General features: G+C 43.1%; 1 protein-coding gene across 1 annotated transcript in view; it reads left to right on the top strand.

The window, feature by feature from the left end:
• LMTK2 (lemur tyrosine kinase 2) overlaps positions 1-18,832 on the top strand; it is a 1,522,811-nt gene that overhangs the window by 776,265 nt on the left and 727,714 nt on the right. Inside the window, exon 6 of the mRNA XM_044089711.1 lies at positions 973-1,060. Within this exon, the coding sequence (XP_043945646.1) occupies positions 973-1,060 (88 nt within the window). The remainder of the gene's footprint in view (positions 1-972; positions 1,061-18,832) is intronic.

Below are 18,832 nucleotides of genomic sequence, written 5' to 3' on the forward strand. Positions count from 1 at the left end.
TTCAAAATGGCTTTTTCAATTAAGCATGAATGCAGAAGTCATTGTTTTGATGTATGTAGTCTGGTATGCAGTATCTAAAAATGTATTTAATGCATGCTGATGCTTGTTTGTTTTGTTAGTATGTCAGTGTGTGGCATTGTGTTTGTTATACAGTTGTTGTTTTTTGCTAATCTCTTTGCCATTAATTTAAAGTAACTGTTTGGTGTATGTCTCTGGATTTTCACTTAATTAAAAATAATTAAGTAAAAGCACAGTGTTTCGTTTGTACATAGGATTCCTTAATTCTTGCATGTGACATCTGCAGAATTTAATCTATAATTTATATTAGTGCAAGAAATATGTTGGTGTTTATGCTAAGCCTTTGTGCTGAACTTGACTATTACTAACCATAATACAGTTTGCCAGTAAACATCAAGCCAAGTAGAAGGATACTTCTTTAAGGACATTTATTTAGGCTTATTTTCTGGAGTCCATTTTTGAACAGTATGCCACTACTAGCTGTTACAGTGAATATTGCTAAAATACTTTCATTTTTGTGAAATATCATGCATATTATGTTGAAATTTCATTAGTAAAACATGCTTTCCTTTAAGTGATACAGTTTACAAAGTGGTGTGTGTGTGTGTTAGTGTGTGCGTGCGCACCTTTACTGATTGCTGGTCTATTTATAAATGGTTAGTTGATGCATCATCTATAAACTAGGAGTTCCCTGTGTGACTTGCGATGGCAGAAGCCCTGATCCCTCGTAAATTGTCATGGCAGAAACACTGGTCCCTCATAAATTGTTTGGGATAACTAATTGAGGAATTCAGATTCAGGATTCGGCCATCTTCAGTACTGCTTAGCAGTAATTTTTTTACTTAACAACTAAAGGTGTTAAAAGTTCATTAACGTATTACAAGACTGTTTATATGAGACATTTTTCACATTGTTAAAGGCCAGCTTATATCCATTATTTCTTTTACTTTACAGTGTTCTGCAACATCCAAACATCGTACAGTGCTTGGGGTGGTGTGTGGACTCTATACCCTTTTTGCTGGTATACGAATGCTGTGAAATGGTATGTAAAAGATGGTGCCAAAGACTAAATACAAGTGAAAGTTTGTATGTGTTTTTTCTGTTAGGTTTTGTTGCCTGTCTTATAAATGGCTAGTTCTGTCAACCATGGATACACATAAACAGATTGAAGTACCATTAAAGAACAGTTTAAGTACCTGTCCTGCACAATTTAACAAGTCTAGTTAATTAACTATTACCCTCTAGTGGCCAGTTAGAAATTCACAGGTTTGTTAAAAGTTTACTCTGAATTATTCACCAAGTTATACATAGCTGAGCTGGCTTCTCAGTCCCAGTAGTTACTCTTTAAAAAAAAAACAGACCACAACATTTGTTGTTTAATCCCTTTACTGATAATCGTTTTTCAAGGAGGCTACAATATGCCCATCTTTACTGAATGTTTGACTATTTTTTGATTTCTTTACGTAAAGGGTTGAATCTGCAAAACAGTTTGACATATTCTTAAAAAAGATGTTAGGCTAGTTAGAAAGATATGACTTTAAATTATACTCCTGTTGTGTAAAAACTGAAGAAAAACTGCAACTTTAATTTCAATAGAAGCATTCATTTTAAACTTTATTTTATATTGCAATATTTAAAGATAGTGAAAGTATTTCACCTTTATTTAACACTAGTTTTGGTGGTGGTGGTGCAGTAGCGTTGTCGCCTCACAGTAAGACGTTGTCCTGTTCGATTCTCAGCTAGAGCGTCTTCTGTGTGGAGTCATGTGTGAATGGACGTACCTTCGTTGAAGGTTGTGTGTTAGGGCCGGCAACTCGGCACGTAACTACTGCCAATCATTAGCGGACCGGAGTCCCCGCTGTGGCGACCTCTAACCGGGAAAAGCTGAAAGACACAACATTTAACACTAGTTTTTGTGTTTGCTGTGCTGAAGAGCATAACTATATATTTTATTTTGAATTTCTTTTTTTTTTGCATGTATTGCAGTTGTTCACTTTCTAATCATTATTCTTACCTTAAGTTTAGCATAGTTACAAAATGTGAGTATGCCTGTATTTTCAGATCTGAAAAGTTTCAGGACAAGGCACCTGGACATTTTTAGCTGTATAGAGCAACACTGCACATTATATGAGACAAAATCAAGCCAGTAGTACATGTGCATCAGTCTGCAGACTCTGCACATAAACTACATTATTTACTCTGGTCCTCTCCAGAGACCGTCACCTTGACAGCACCTTCTTTTGTAAGTGAATCTCTTAAGCTCAAGATCCTGTTTCTCATAGCTGCTTCTTCTGAAGAGATCCTCCAGATTTTATTGCCGCCATTGCATTAGATATCTCCTGTGAAGCCCAAGTGATTGAGGACATAATTTAGCTGTTTTTCTATCAGATAAATTACTTTTTCTCTTAACTTTGATTACAAACCTCTTAAAAAGCTGTACGCTTCTTTCTCTAAAACTTTATTGGCTGTTGCTAAATTTTATTCTCTCTTTTCACTAGCTCAGTTTTCCCCCTCATCCCCTCCTGGTCCTTTGCTATTAAAAAAATCTTTCTCTTTACTTCTGTAGCCTTTAATTCTGTAGTGAAGAAAGGCCTTTAATTTTCAGGGTTATAACTGTTTCTGTTTTTTTTTTTTTATTTGATGCTGTAGTAATTCATTACCCTTATGTTATAATGCTTGTTCAAGGACCAGAAACCCAAGCCAGGTTTAAAAAATTAAAAAAAAAAATGTGGACCAGCATATTGTGTGTGTTTGGCTGTGGAACATTTGGAAAGTAGCTACTCAATTTGTAATAATTTTAGTTCTTGCACATTTTTATACCATTGAAGCAAACTCGTATTGAAGGGGCTGCCACACCTCAGATTGATTCCTGTGGAAAACACCATTCAGGATTTGGGCAAGAGTTCTTCCAAAGTGCCTAGACCAGAAAAAGAAGAAAGAGTAGCATAAGCCAGAGGAACCTCATGTCTCAGTTTTGGAATAGTTGTTGCCAACTAGAGTGCCAAGATCTTTTTTCCCCTTTCCCAGCCAGGGCCATCCTTCAGGGCTACTCCTGCTAGATCCATACACCTCTTCAGCAGTTGTTGTCGAACACTGCTAACGTGGCGCCAGGAAGAACAGGAAGCTTTTCTTCCATAAAAGTTATTAAAGTTACTCACTTTAAGGCCTGCATCAGCATTTTCTTTCAGATCCCTACAAGTCCATCTGAAGTCCTGTCTCTTTGTACTGGGAACAAATGGTGTCAGCCTTCATGAAGGCTTAGCTTGCAATGTGTTGTCATCTCAGGCCTCTTGGTGCTTAGGACAGCTTAAAAAGACTTGCTTCCCCCTTCCCTTCTCTTCTTTCTACAGTCCTTGTTTTAGCACTAGTAGTGATGGAGTAGATACCCCATACCTGTAGCTGTTCCTTCAGTGTTGGCGAATGTTAGTCCATGCTGATACCCTTGGCATTGGTGATCGCTTTGACACTGCCCTTGGTGTTGGAATCAGGAGAGTTAGGGTTTTGACACCAACCTTTTAGCCATGACTCTGATCTTGATGGTGCCAAGAATGTCCGAGTCGAGGGGTTTTATGTTCGATCCTTCGGTGGCAAAATCTTTGCAGACAGCTTCAGCCATGGAGATTTGGTGCCACTCATACTTGGTTCCAAAGTTGCTACTGCAAACTCAGCACAGATGCCTTCAATGAAGGGTGTTTCAGGCCTGGAGGTTCTCTGTCAATATATTGGTTCAGTGAGGGCAACTTCTTGGCTCTTTACAGAGGCAAGTATAGGAACTGTTGATTCTTCCCTAAGACACTGTTGGTGCTGGAACTTTAACTACTCTTCATCAATGCTCCCTAGAGTCAAAGGACTTCATATTCCTGCAGTGCAGAGGTTTGGAATGCTTTTTTCCAGGAGAGTTGAGGTGACTTTCCACCTGATGCTCTTAGGAAGAAGCAGTACCAAAGGAAACACCTAGACTCCCCTTTGGAGTCTCCCTCACCAGTTACAAATTTTGACAAAAGGGAGGTTCCTCCATGTCCCCTCCAGAGTACTCCTTCTTAAGCTAAATATTGGAAATAGTGAAACAGAAGGGAATCATGGCTCGTTGACCCCACATTACCAGAGGAAGAGATCTTGCAGGAGGATTAAAAGTCCTCTCTCTCAGTAGTGTTTTTTTTTTTTTGTGCTACCCCTGGACAAGCTAGTGGATATGGTGTGCAATAAAGCCTGAAAGGAGCTAGAACTGACTGAGCCCATACATCAGAAACCTGATAGAATGCTGCAAACCCCCAAGGATAAGCAGCACTGGATTAAGGGATCAGTCTCTTATGGATTCCAAAGTTGTGTCAGCTGCCATCATAAAAGATGTTCCAGAGAATGAAAAGGCTGTCCGTCTGCCAAACAGGGGGCTGGTGGATAGACTGGGGAAACATGTTTGTGTCAGGTACATTTATTTTATTTATTTAAGTTTAACAGGGTAGTACACTGCTGATCAGAGCTCTGAACTTTATGGCATAGATAACCAGGTGTCAGTGGGAGCTGATGGGAAAAGCAGCAGACACTCTGAAAGAACTACCTGCGGGTGATTTGAGGATCCATCTGGAGACCCAGATGGCTGCTGTTTCTTCTATATCATATGGCTACTGTTTCTTCTTTATCATCACTTACCATGGATCTTATTCACACTGTTACAGATGGTGTAGTTCAGGTGATGGGCGCTTACCATGCATCTTATTCACACTGTTACAGATGGTGGAGTTCAGGTGATGGGCACAGGTCTAGTGACAAGGAGACAGGCCTGGCTTCTTCTAAGACTTTGAAGAATACTTCTAGGTGGCATTTATCAGTGCCGTTTGATGGCACCACCTTGTTTGGGTAGAAGGTGAAAGAGAAACTGTTGCAGTATGCACAAGATGGCAAAATGCCCCAAGTTGTTGGAATCATGTTTTTAGGTTCCTTCAAAGGAATCAAAGCAAGTGTCAAGAACTTATGATTTTAGAAGTCCCGACAGCCCCAGAACAGACAGCAGTACAACATTGGTTCTGTAGCAGAGGGGAATTTCGGTTTATCTGCTTCCAAGATATGCTGAGTTAATCCAAACCACCAAGGTTATAAAGGCTCCTTTTTCAGCTCCTGAGAGTATGAGTCCTGAACAGTTGCCCTACTGTCCGTCGCTGGGAGACACTCAAGGCACATCTGCCCCTCACTCTCATCACATGGTTAGCCATCATGCCAGGCAGATGGATAAGGAACATTATGTGTAGAGGCGTCTATGTTCCATTCTTAGAAATGCCCAATAGCCTGCCCTCTCACTCTTCAGTGGTGCCCACTCCTTCAGAGGGCGGCAGTAAGACAGGAAGTCGTATCTTTCCTTCAGAAAAGAGCCATCCAGGAGGCCCCAACAGACCAGATGGGGTCCAGCTTCTACTCATAGTTTTTCTTGGTGCCCAAAATAGTTACGACCTCTCATTCATTCTTGACCCAAGTCAACTAACTCTGTATTTAAAAAAGGAATAATTGTGGATGATGGCGCAGTCCATTTTACCATGTCTGCAGGCATGTGCTCTTTGGGTTTCCAAGATGCATATATACACATAAAAATAAAAGCATCAAGGAAATTCCTGTGCTTCCAGATGGGAGCTAGTCTTTATCCATTCAAATAGTTTGAACTCACCACAGCCATTCATGTGTTTACCAAATGCATGTCCCCAGTCACAGCTCAGATGTGACTTCTAGGAATAAAGACTTTCCCTTCACCATGATGACTGGCTCTTAGCGGCTCAAGGAATTACTTATGCTCACGAAACAGTACTTATTCTAGTTGTGTCTAACATTTGGGATCATAGTCAATTTACCAAAATCTCAGCTACTCCAAACTTAGTCTATACTATTTATTGGCTGCCAGTTGGACATGGTCAGTCAAAAAAATGAAATTGACTGAAAAAAAGATTATTTCCTTAAAGTAGTACAAAATGTTTCATAGATGTCAAAGTGTGCAGCAGCTGCTGTCCTAAAAGTGCTGGGACTCATGGCCACAGCCGTTTAGACATTCTCATTTACCAGACTAAACATGCAAATTTTTCATTGGACACACTAGACCAGGGTTGGGCAAACTTTTTGATTCATGGGCCACATTGAGTTCTAACATTTGACAAAGGGGCCGGAACAGGAGCAGATAGATGGCATGCTTTGAAAACATCACCTCATTGGGGGACAAATACACATCTTGGGATATGGAGAAAACATGTGCTTTAATTTCCAATGAAAATGAAGAAAAGCATTACAATAAAATCTTTGACTTCAAAATGAGTCTTTAAACACTGAAAATCAAATAAATGACCATTTTATTTTAAAGCACTGAAAGTTCTGTTATCCTTCAGGATATCACCATCACTCTCCTCCTGACTGTCTTTTTTTTCAAAAACGGTAGGAGATGCAGATGTACTTGTCCTGTTCCTTTTATTCAATTTGTTTCCCCGGTACCAAAAGTCAACAACGACCAGTGCAAGGATGAAACAGTTGCAGCAAGTCAGTCTGTGAAGCGTTATATTTGATCTGCGCGCACTGTTTATTTTAACAACGTATGATCACGGAGACACACACATTTTAATGGGAGCAGTGTTGTTGGTCTGCTTTTTTAGCCAGCGCATCAAAGTCTGGAGTTAGTTTTGTTGTGGCGATTCTCAGGATGGATCTGAGGTGTAGGTCTGTTAACTTGGATCTGTGGCTGGCTTTGTTGATGTTCATGATGCTGAAGGTCTGTTCACACACGAAGGTAGAGCCGAACAAGCCAACCAACTTTGCTGAGCCTTCACATTAGCTGCCAACTTCTCAGCAGCAGCTTCCAGTTCTTTTGTTGAGAGCTTGCTAGCATAATTAGCGTGATTTGTGGCAAAGTGACGGCTAATATTATACTCTTTAACAACCGCCACAGTTTCTTGGCATATCAGGCAAACAGCAGATGATCGGTGTTCAGTGAAAAAATATTTAGTTGTCCACTCCTTACTGAACACTCGACATTCTCTGTCCACTTTCCCTTTCTTGGGTCCACTCATCTTCATAGAGGGGCGGTGGGTCAAAGGGTAAAGTGCAAACGTGGAGTAATAGGCCTACGCTTCACCTCAACAAAGCCAATATATCTAGTGCGCGCCATCTAGTGAGGAAACATCAGAATTGCAGGGGAAATAAAACATTAACAAGGTTAATTTATTAAATTTTTTCAAGTTTGGAGGGCCGAATCAAAACGTTTAACGGGCCGCATGTGGCCCCCGGGCCGTAGTTTGCCCATGCCTGCACTAGACCTATGGTATTATCCTTTTCAACCTGTGACGGACACCATCAAACTGCCAAAGGCATCCATGCAGAGTCTCTTATGGCAAATAAAACAAAATCTTTCAGTGGGAACACCCTTTCTTTGTCTCTCTCCAGTTGCCACAGTAATGACAGACACATCCATTTTGGTGTGGGGACCTTTAGTGACACAGGACATTTCAGGACAAGTGGACTCCACTAAAGACCAGATTGCACATCATTGTATTGGAGGTGAGAGTAGTCCTCATAGCATTGTAGTTACTTCAGGGCTTGATTCCCCAGGGTGCATTAGCCATCCACTTAGGCAGCATGGCAGTGGTTTGTTACATAAACAGAGAGTAACACAATCTTATCCCCTTGCAGAGTAACCATGAGGGTATAGGAATTGACCTTAAAATCACACTACTTACTTGAGGCAATGCATGTACTGCGGGGCATCCATTGTGATTGTGGACGGATCAAGCACACAAATAATGCTCTCACACAAATGGCCTGTCAACAAGAAAACAGCTTGGGATATTTTTCATTGGTGGGGCAGACCTTATTGTGATCTTTTTGCCCCCCCCCCCCAACACAAAATGCAAAGATTTTCTCAACATCATCCCTCAAGAAGGACAGTGACCAAGAGATGCATTTAACCACAGTTGGCAGTGACACCCAGGTCTTGTATATGCATTTTCCCATTTCCTCTTGTATCCTTATTCATCCAGAAAGCCAAAAGGTGCAAAGTGAAGATTATACTCGTAACCCTGATTTTGGCTTCACCAGATATGGTTCCTCTTGTTGTGGTCTCACCTAAAGAAAAATCCCCTTCTCCTACTACAGCACCCCCAGTCTGCTGTTCAGTCCATCTGAGTTGACTAAGCTAAACTTCAACTGTCTTGATCTGACTACATGTTTTTTTCCACTTCCAGTCATAGCTAGGGAATCTGTCCTTTTCTGAAGAGGCTGTCAGTTTACTAGCAGCATCTCACAAACCTTTAAAAAGTAAAATATAAAAAGGCAAATGGAAAAAAGTTTACCTTTTGGGCATCAGATAAGAGCAAAGACCCTCCCTTTGGCTTCTCTTTCACAAATATTTACCTTTTTGCCCTACATCTTCCAGCAAGGGGCTATTTATTCTTCCATCAAAGTTAATGTAGCAGCTATTTCATCCTTTCTTCCCAGTTTGTCATCCTTCCTAGCATCACACAAGATGTGCAAAGTCTTTTAAAAGGAGTATTCCACACCAGACCTGATCCCTGATGGAATTTAAATTTTGTACTATAGAAATTAACAAAATTTCCCCTTTGAACTAGCTAGTTCTGTTGGTTTAAAATATTTGACATGGAAGACCATCTTGCTGGTAGTCATTACTTCTTTAAGAAGGATTTCAAAAACTCATGCCTTTTCTTCTTAATACCTATATTTGATTCTTAATCCAGACTTTATCTTAAAACCAACCTGACCATTATACCTAAGGTGACTGCATGGACCAGGCTGAACCAGTCCATTAATCTGCAAGCATTATTTCCTAAGTATGCAAACAAAGAGTAATATTTGTTGCATTGTTTGGATGTCCACAGGCAACTACATTTTTACAGACATTGCACAGAATAATTTAGGAAGAATGGCCAATTGTTTGATCTAATGCTATATGTGTCTTTGTTTATCACAAATGGGTCTTAGATCCGACCTCAGATCCAAGCTGGCAACTTCTCAGACAGATAAAGAGCTCAAGTTCCTCCGCATCCCATAATCCCTTGCTACCTTCTAACCCTCAGATCTCGTTTGCCGCTGAAACACTTCAGATGTGGTCCAGGCTCAGGCTACCAGTTAGCAAATAAGTGCTTATTTTTCTTGGGTTTTTGTTTTTGTTACTCTTTGTAACTTATTTTCTCCTCTTAGCTCTCTATTTGTAGTTTAGTTAGATTACCTCCCCTCCTAGTTACTAAATTCCTAAATTTAGTTAAGATTCCCTCAGCCCCCTTTCCGGTGCCTATTGCTTCCCGCCCTTTTTTCTTTAGGGTAGTTAAAAAAAAAAAAAAAAAAAACCTCTGTCTATCCCTTTTGTTTCTGGGGTTAGTGTGTGTGTGTGTGTGTGTGTGTGTTTAGCATGGCTGAAAAACCCTCTTGGTTTAAAAGATTCTCCTCATGTGGTCAGAAGATGCCATGATCTGACTTGCACAAAGAGTGTCTGTATTGTTTGGGGTCGGCACACCTGGAGGTTGAATGCAACATCTGTGCCGCATTCAACCCCAAGGGCCCTAGTGGAGTGCTGCAATACGTTGTTAATGAAGGGCTTGCCCTTCCAAGCCCTCACAAGAGCTGAAGAAGTGGCCTCCAACTCCCTCCAGAGGTGGTTCTTCTTTTCCTAAGAAGCTGAGGCTCTTGGATTGCAGATCCCGGGATCAGAGTCCAGCCTCTTCAGCTTTGGATCCGAGATCCACCGCTCAGAGAGCCTCGGATCAGACCCTTGGATCCAAGGCCTCGGCGGAACAGAGGCCTTCAGATCCAAGTATGCATAAGCTGCATCTGGATCCAACCAGTTTGTCAGATCTGTCTGGCATGCCATCCAAAGCTTCGGATCCATCTAGGCTTTCGGATCTGACATGCTCTGTTAGATCCCATTGTGATTGAAAGTTCACCTTCTCAGTCCTCCAGGATGTCTGATCCGACTCGGAGCAGATCTCCTTCTCGGGACCTTAGGGCGTGGGATCCAAGGTCGGATCCCCAGCAAGATCTGGCCATTCGTCAGCTTCATCCAGATCCTCCAGAAGTCTCCTTTCCTCGGACATGGATAGGATGGTGAGTTTCCTCAAGGCCCAGATAGAGTTGGTCTTCCTGCTTTCCTCTGCCCATGTAGCTAGGGGCCCTCCCCATGTGCAGGACTCTATTCTCTCCCAATCCAACAAGTTTTGGAATGTCAGGACCAGGGGGTTTCTAGTGAGAGGTTGACAGTTTCACGCACCCCCCCCCCTTTCAATGCTGTCAGCATCCCCTGGCTGGCTCTGTTCCTCTACCATCAACCAGGGTGCAAAGTCGGTGCCAGTTCCCTGGGGAGTGGGTTCAGGTCTGGATTTCTCAGGCCGTTCCTTTCCCATGGGGGCTTCGGCTGTGGACAGCTCAGGGCCGATATTTTCAGGGGGCTTTGGTGCCTCGTCGTAGTCCCTTCTCCCATCCCAAGTGGCCCCAGCCACTAGGGGGAGCATTGTCCAGCCCATCAGCCTTCCAGGTGGTAGAGAGGACATTATCCAGTCTGGTAGTTAACCTCTCCATCTTCTGTAGGTCCTCCCCAGCCCCTCTCGGGTTTGGGTGCTGAGGCCACATCAACCATCCAGGGTCAGCCCTCCCATGAATGCCTTCAAACGGTTACTGCCCCACTTGTTGTGCTCGTCTCTTCCAAGTCCTCCCCTGAGCTCCCTGTGGAGGAACCCCCTGGGAAGAGAATGTGTAAGAGGAGGCACTTGGACTCCCCCAGAGATGTCCTCACTGAGGACAGTGATTTTGGAGGACGGAGACAGGTCCCCCAGACTTCCGGCAGAGGAGGTTTCCTTCTGAGACATCCTCAAAGTTCTCAAGCAGAGAGGTGGATGGTCTTCCCCCAACCCTGTCTTCAGAGGAGTCCGTGTTCCTGAAGGCCTTCGGGATGGGCCCATCTTCTATTGGGTCCCCCCTGCTGACAAGCTTGTGGACCTTATCGCCAGCAGGACTTGGAAGGAGCCTGACATGGTGGACCCTGTTCCCAAGAAAGTGGACAAATTCCTCAGTCCTCCCAAAGATAGGTCTTTTTGGAGCAAAGGGGTCCCCAGTGATGCCATTGTGGTGGCTTCTGCTACTAAGAAGGAGCTAGCTGAGCAAAGCTCCTCTGTCTAACCTCTGAACAGGGAGTTCTGGGTGATCGACCATTTCAGAAAGTGTATGTTTGCCTCAGCTATTTTTGGTCTGAGAGCAGCTAATTACTTGGCCCATTTTACCCGCTTTCGGAGGGATTTGGTTTCGGAGTTTACAACTTCCCTGTCAGAGTTGTTGCCTCCGGAAAGCCTTCAATTAATCTCTGCGAGGCTGTCTACTGTAAACTCTTTGGCTAATGCTTTGATGATGCTGATCTTCAATACTGCAGAGGCCACCTCTTGAGTGGCAAGCACTGGCATTGCTATCTAATGGCATGCCTGGCTTTACCTTTACAGGATTGCGGAACCCTTTAAGGCATCTTTTACCAGTGCCCCCTTTGACAGCTCCACCTTGTTTGGACCATCGATTAAGGAAACCTTTAACCCACAGTGAGCAGGAAGGCAAGATTCTTTCTGCAGTAGAGATCATGTTTTCTGCACCCCAGCGGTCTTTTTCTAAGACCCAGAGGGGCAGTAAGAAACTTTCATTCCAGAGGACACAGTCTTCCTTTCAGGATGCTCCCCAGGAATCCTGTTCTGCAGGCCAGGGAAGAGAATTCAATGACAGATGCCGGCCCAGGGGCAGAGAAGGTCCACAGAGCTAGGGTTCCCGGGAACCCTTCTCTGAGAAGCCCTTCCAGCACTCCTGAGATGCTACCTGACTGTCCTGCCCTGGAGGCAGTTGGGGGTCAACTCTACCTTCACCTCTGATTAGTGGGTGCTAAAAGTTATTTCCAGGGGTTACTCCATTCCCTTCTTCCAACCCACTCCAGTTCAGAAATTTCTCCCAGATGTACCACCCCGCCAAAGGGAGTTGGCCTCTCTCAAGGTGCAAGACGTCCTTAGAAAAAGAGCCAGTCAAGAGGTCCCAACAGGACAACGAGGGTCCGGAGCTTATTTTTGCTTTTATTTGGTGCCAAAGAACCTGCGTCCGATCAGGACCTCAGCGAGCTAAATCTGTCAAGAAGTCCAAGTTCCGGATGGTCACTGTTCTGTCCATTCTGCTTCTCTTGCACAAGGAAGATTGGATGTGCTCAGTGGATCTCAGGGATGCATGCTATCATATAAAGATCGACAGACCCTTAATAAGACACTTTGGTTAGGGGCCAGTCATTACCAGTTCAGAGCCCTGCCCTTTGTACTCACCACAGCCCCCCAGGTGTTTACAAAATGTATGGCAGATGTGGCAGTCCATCTCCGGCTGCAGGTTTTCAGGTATTTCCGTAATTGGATAATTGGCTCCTCGTGTCTCCCATGAGGCATAGACTGTCACTGGCTACCAGGTATGTACCCAGCCTTTTCCAACATTTAGGCATCATGGTGAATCTTCCAAGTCCAATCTCATTCCCAGCCAAAACTTTGGAATTCATTGGGGTCTAGCTGGACATAGTATCGGGGACTGCAGCATTGCCTCCACGCAGGGTCCACCTCATTTGAAGTCAGGTCTCTCTTTTGCTGGAGCTAGAGCACCCCTCAGTTCACTTGATTCTCCAAGCGATAGGCTCGATGACGGTCACCATTCATTTGGTGCCTCTCACCAGGTATCACATGCGAGTTCTCCAGTGGACTCGGCAGTCCAGTGGTCCATTCTGTCACAACCTACGTCCATGACAATAAAGTTGACTCAGTTATGCAGGAATCATCTTGCTTGGTGGCTTTAGTCTCAGGACCTATTTCTAGGCAGGTCATTTTGTCTTCCCCCGCCCAATACCACAATGACCACGGATGCCTCCCTATTGGGGTGGGGGGGGCATTTCCAGGGCAGGACGGTTCAAGGCACATGGTCCCCCACAGAGACCAAACTGTACATAAACTTACTGGAGATGAGAGCAGTTCTTCTAACATTGCAAGCCTTTCAGGAGTGCCTCACTCTGGAGACTATAGCAGTTCAGATGGACAACATGGCGGTTATCTGGTATATCAACAAACAAGGGAGAACACATTCTTATCCACTGTGCAGAGAGGCCATAAGAGTATGAGAATGGGTGATGTCTTCCAGGTGCTTTCTTCTTGCAACTGATGTACCTAACAGTTCCAGTGTGGTGGCCGACAGTCTCAACAGGTCTGTCTTTAGTCCTCACGAGTTGTCCCTGGATTCTTCAGTGGCAAGACAAATCTTTGACGATTGGGGTCATCCTTGCTGCAACCTTTTTGCTTCCTCAGTCAACCACAGATGCAGCAATTACTCTGCCATGACCCCCGCCCATCAGGGGAGTCACCCAGGAACTTTCTGGTTCAAGAGTAGCCTCCTGGACTTCTCTATGCTTACACTCCTATTCCCCTAATACCCAAAGTCCTTCAGAAAGCTCATCGCCTGAAGACCCCTTTCATCCTCATTGCCCCTTTCTGGCCTCATCAGGCATGGTTCTTCTTCTTGAGGTCTCATGTGAAGTATCCACTTTGGATACTGGATTCCATTCCTGAACTTATTTCCCATCCGTGGGGGCTTCCATTTCCCAATCTCTGGACCCTTCGTCTAACAGCATGTTTTCTCCAGTTCCAGTAATCTATTCGCAGTCCATGCTTCCTTCCCCAGTGAGAAGCATTATTCTGGCTTCTCAAAAAATATTTATGAAGAAAGTGTATTCCAGCAAATGGAAAAGGTTTTCCATTTGGGCCAAGCAACGAAATCTGGATCCTTTTTCAGCCCCTATTCCTGATATTTTGCTCTTCTTGTCTTCCCTTTTTCAGGATATGGCGAGTTTTTCTACCATTAAGCTCCAGTTGGCTGCCCTCTCCAATTTCCATATTAGTGGTGAACCTACCTTTTCTTCAAAACTATGTAAAGCCTTTCTGAAAGGGGGGTTTCTCCTTAGACCTCCTATTAATGATTCGTCCCCACCATGGATTTGACCTTGGTGCCACAGTCCCTAATGCAAATGCTTTTTAAACCTGCTGGTTCATGTTATATTCAGTTCCTTTCCTGGAAGACAGACTTTTTAGTGGTCATTACTTTGGCCAAGAGGGTCTCGGAACTCCAGGCTCTGTGCATTAAGCCTCCGTTCATGATCTTCCATAAGGACAGGGTGTTCCTTAGAACAATTCCCTCCTTCCTAAAGTGGCATTGGAAGTTAATCTGAATTGGTCAGTTCATCTACCACTCTTCTTCCCAAATTACTGTAACAAAGGAGAATATATCTTACATTATTTAGATGTCCACAGACAATTACATTTTTATCTAAAAAGGACTGAGGAGTTTAAAAAGTCAGACCCAACTCTCTGTGGCCATCTCTCAAAGGAGAAAGGGCCATGCATTCTCCAAAGTGACCATTTCCAGATGGATTGCTAGTTGCATCTCTTCCATTTATGCTAGTAGGCATTTAAAATTTTCCAGGCTAGTTAAGGCCTATCCTACTAGGTCTGTTCTTATGTCATCTGCTTTTTTGGCTAGACTTTCCGTTGATGAAATTTGTGCTGCTGCAACTTGGTGTAATCGACATACTTTTATTTTACACTACAAATTGGACTTGATATCTAGGAACAGGGCTTCCTTTGGTTCCTCCATTCTCCGACGTATTCTACCTTGAGGCCATGCAAGATGCATAGTAGCTGGGGACTCTGATCCATCTGTAATAAATAATGACACGGATATCATCAGATAGAGAGTTATGTATTTACCATAACTTGGTATCTGTGCTGTCCAGTGTCATTATTCATCACATTCTCAACATCCTTTCCCCCTTTTTTCTGGGGGTTCAGGCGAGGCTGCATTGGCTTATTTTGGTGAGAAAATTTTTGGCCTTCTATTCCAGTTGTTTCTGTGTTTCTGCTACTATAGCAAACTCGATCTGAGGGTTCAAAGGTAGCAGGGGATTATGGGAAGAAGAGGGGCTTGAGCTGAGAAATTGCTGGCTTGGATCAGAGGTCAGATTCAAGACCCATCTGTAATGAATAATGATGCTGGATAGCACAGATGCCAAGTTATGGTAAATACATAACTCTGTTTTTTCCTATTCTTCTGTCAAGAAAGGCGAAGCGAAAAGGTGTCCAAACATTATTTTTTTAAGTGGTTATGTGATTACATTTCCGATTGATACTCTTCAGAAGGAGCAACTTTGACCACTTGACAAAAAAAGCAAACAGTCTCTCACACACTCAGGGCTCAGGCTACTTTGGCCACTTTTTTTTTTTTTTTTTTTTTAACTTTACCTTGGAAAGATATAGCAGCAGCAGCAACTGCTACCCTGTCAACCTTGCAGACCTTTGCAAAGAAATACAGAGCTCAGACTTCTTTGGAGCCACCATTCTCAAAGGCTTGCTGGTATAGGTTGCCCAAAGTTAGCTTGGGATTCAGCCCATCTGTTACAGTGTTCAGATGTAGCCAGAGTAAATTCGTAAGTCATGTACTTACCAGAATGATAGATTTGTTTGGTCTCTGTCCAGACACTGGAACCAATCCCTCCTACCTTTGCTTCCTTATTTTTATTCCCGAGGAACTTGTATGAAATCCCAGAGTTCTAGTCATATCTTCAGTGTTGCTGTCTTTGCTGAACGAATATAGTGTTGTATGAGTAAATGGGTTCTAAAGGTTATACATCAAGGTTGCAGATGAAAGTGGGAGGAAATTCCTCATTCTCCAGACTAATATATTTTGTTTCCAACTGTTCATCATGTGCCATCCCATGGAGTAAAAGAACAGTTCTCCCTTCCCAGATTTGAAAGGGGTTTTATTCAAGATGTCATTAGTGTCAAAGAAAGAAAATACTTGGAGACCCGTTCTGGATCTTTCTTTCCTAAACCTGTTTGTGATAGTGCTTAAATTCAGAATGATGTCACTTTATAACATGTTACGTCGTCTTCCTCATTTAAGTTTCCTTGTAACATTTCATTTAAAAGATGCTTATCATTACATTCCTAGTCATCCAGACTTCAGATTTTTCTTGAGGTTTTGTGTGTCTGGATCACATTATCAGTTCCCTGCCTTACTATTTGGACTGTCCACTGCACCAAGGCTGTTCACAGAGTGTTTATCTCCAGTTACAGCTCAATGCTGGCTACATGGTATCCACATTTTTCTATATTTAGATGACTTGCTTATCTTTGTCGAGTCTTTTTCAAAGTGTCAGGAATATCTCTCTTGGGTGAGAGATCTCTTACATAAGCTTGGGGTTCCAAGGAAGCATTCAAAAGTCTTTCCTAACCCTTCCCCACATTATTGTGTTTCTGGATGTCAACTAATCACCACAGTTCAAAGGGCTTTTCTTCAACAGGAAAAATAGATCTATATCTAGATCTTTTTCTGGGGTTTTCCACTCAGACTTTGTCACTGTGACAGAATACCTCAGGATTTTGGGCCTCATGACTTCTATGATTCTTACAATTACGCTTGGCAAGACTACACATCAGAAAGATACAGTAGTATCTGAAGTCTCTTTGGTCCCAGCACCTTCATTTGCCCTTTCAAATCACAGTGCTGGAGTTTGTCAGAAGGGAAATCACTTGGTGGGGAAAACCGATATCCCAAAATCTGGGTCTCCCCTTCTCCCTCCCTGCTGCAGAGCAGTCAGTCACCACAGACGCCTCAGATTTTGCTTGGGGAGCAGTTTCTTGAGAGATAAAAGTGCTAAGTGTGCGGGACACCAAGGACAGATGCAAGCACATTAATATAAAAGAGATGCTTTCCCTGATCAAGGCACTCAACTCTGTGAATCATCTTTGGTTCCTGGGACCTCTTCAAGCTTTTACAGGCAATACCAGTACCCCTTTTGGAGGCTAGTCATGTTAGCTTGGAATATAACTTCACAACACAGTCTCTTTCTACAGGCATCATGCATTCCCTCAGAGCAAAATTGAATGGCAGACAAGCTGAGCAGGACAAGGGCAGACCCTCATAAATGGAAACTAGATCAAGGGTCTTCCTTGATTTGCTTCATCTGTGGGGGGGGATTCCTCAAGTACACCTATTTGCCTACTGTCTGAACAATCAGCTGACAAAATTCTGCTCCAGCACTCCATGCAAGAAGGCCTGGAAAACAGATTCCTTTTCCTTGGACAGGAATGTTCCTGTTCACTTTTCTACCCTTTTCACTGATAGCCAGGGTACCTCTGAAGATTCAGAAGGAATCCCCCAAGATCTTTATGATGACACCCTTCTGACCTAGACAACAGTGGTTCTCCCTTCTTTTAGACGTGGCCAGGGGCAATTACCATAAGCTTCCTCACAGACTGGTTCTATTTACACAAAATCAGAGGGTATTTGATGCACCCCGTCCCCATTCAACTTCAGCAGGCTACCTTGATGTTATGATGTTAATTCCTTATAGGCACCAGTTTACTGAGGACAAGCTGCAGGTACTAATAAGGCAAGAAAGCCTGGTACTAGAAGATGGCATATTAGCAGATGGAAAAGGTTTTCTAGTTGGCACCAACAACATAACCAACACCCATTTAGAGCTAGTTGTTCTTTGGTTTTACAGCATTTGTGTGAGCTGCTATCATATGGCCTTTCTTATTCCTCAATCAAGGTTCTTTTATTTGCTATTTCAGCATATCTGCCCGTGGATCCTCCTCTTTCAAGGTATTCTGATGTCAAAATATTTTGAAAGGGACTTTACATAACAGGCCTTCTAGAAAACCAGTCCCCCCCCCCTTGTGATCTTAATTTTGTGTTAAAGATGCTAACACTTGCTCCTTTTGGACCAGCTAACCTGGCTGACATGAGGTTCTTAACATGGAAAATAGTTTTACTGATTGTTGTGACCTCTGCAAGAAAGGTGCCTGAGTTGGAAGCTATTATAATGAGTCATCCCTACCTCATTTTCCACAGAGACAGGGTTTCTTTGTGAACAAATCCTTTTTTATGCTTAAACTGGTATGAGACTTTACTTTGTCAAACTGTCCAGCTACCCATTTTCTTTATTGAACCTATAAATGAGGGAGAAAGGATTCCTTGGCTGTCCATATAGAACTCTGGTACTATCTTTTCAGAACTAAATATTTCAGATCTTCGGATCAGTTGTTCATTTCTTGTGAAGGTAAGAAGGGACAACCTGTGTTAAACCAGACTATTTCCAAATAGTTGTCTAAGGCTATTACCGTTTGTTATACTCAACACAACAAAACTATTCCAGGCAAAGTCAAGGTCCACTCTACCAGGGCCTTGGCTTTGTGTATGGCTTTTTAGAAAGGGTTAGATTAAATATTCTAGAAGCAGTAACTTGGTCCTCCATGCATACTTTTTCCAACACTATAAGCTTAGTTCCTTCTCTAGGTCTAGATAAGGCTTTGCTGGGACTATTATCCGTGGACTCTTGTACTCTTCTTCTTCCACTTCCAGAAATTTGTAAGCTATGGTAATGTACCCATATAGCTTAGGCTACTGTAGCAGAGATCAATATGAAGAGCAGAGTACAGTTGTGTAAACTTACCATAACAGTAGTTATTTGAATGATTACTCCTGCAGTAGCCACTCTCTCTATCCCCCTTATTTCTTGGCGTGTTGTTTTTGCCAGGGTATGGGCTTTTATTTCTTGTTGCTCCTAGCGTGGTCCTCTCAAGGCTCAGCCTTCCTTTCTCTATTGGCATGAAATTTCTTAAGGGCATGGCACCCAAACCTATGGAAGGTAACCTAAAGCTTTGGAAGTTGTCTGGCTGTAATATCCTTGCAGAATGTAATCCATATAGCTTAAGCTTCTGCAGCAGTGATCAGT

The sequence above is a fragment of the Protopterus annectens genome, chromosome 12.part0 (assembly GCF_019279795.1).
Source record: "Protopterus annectens isolate FY-2018-M chromosome 12.part0, PAN1.0, whole genome shotgun sequence".
NCBI lineage: Eukaryota > Metazoa > Chordata > Ceratodontiformes > Protopteridae > Protopterus > Protopterus annectens.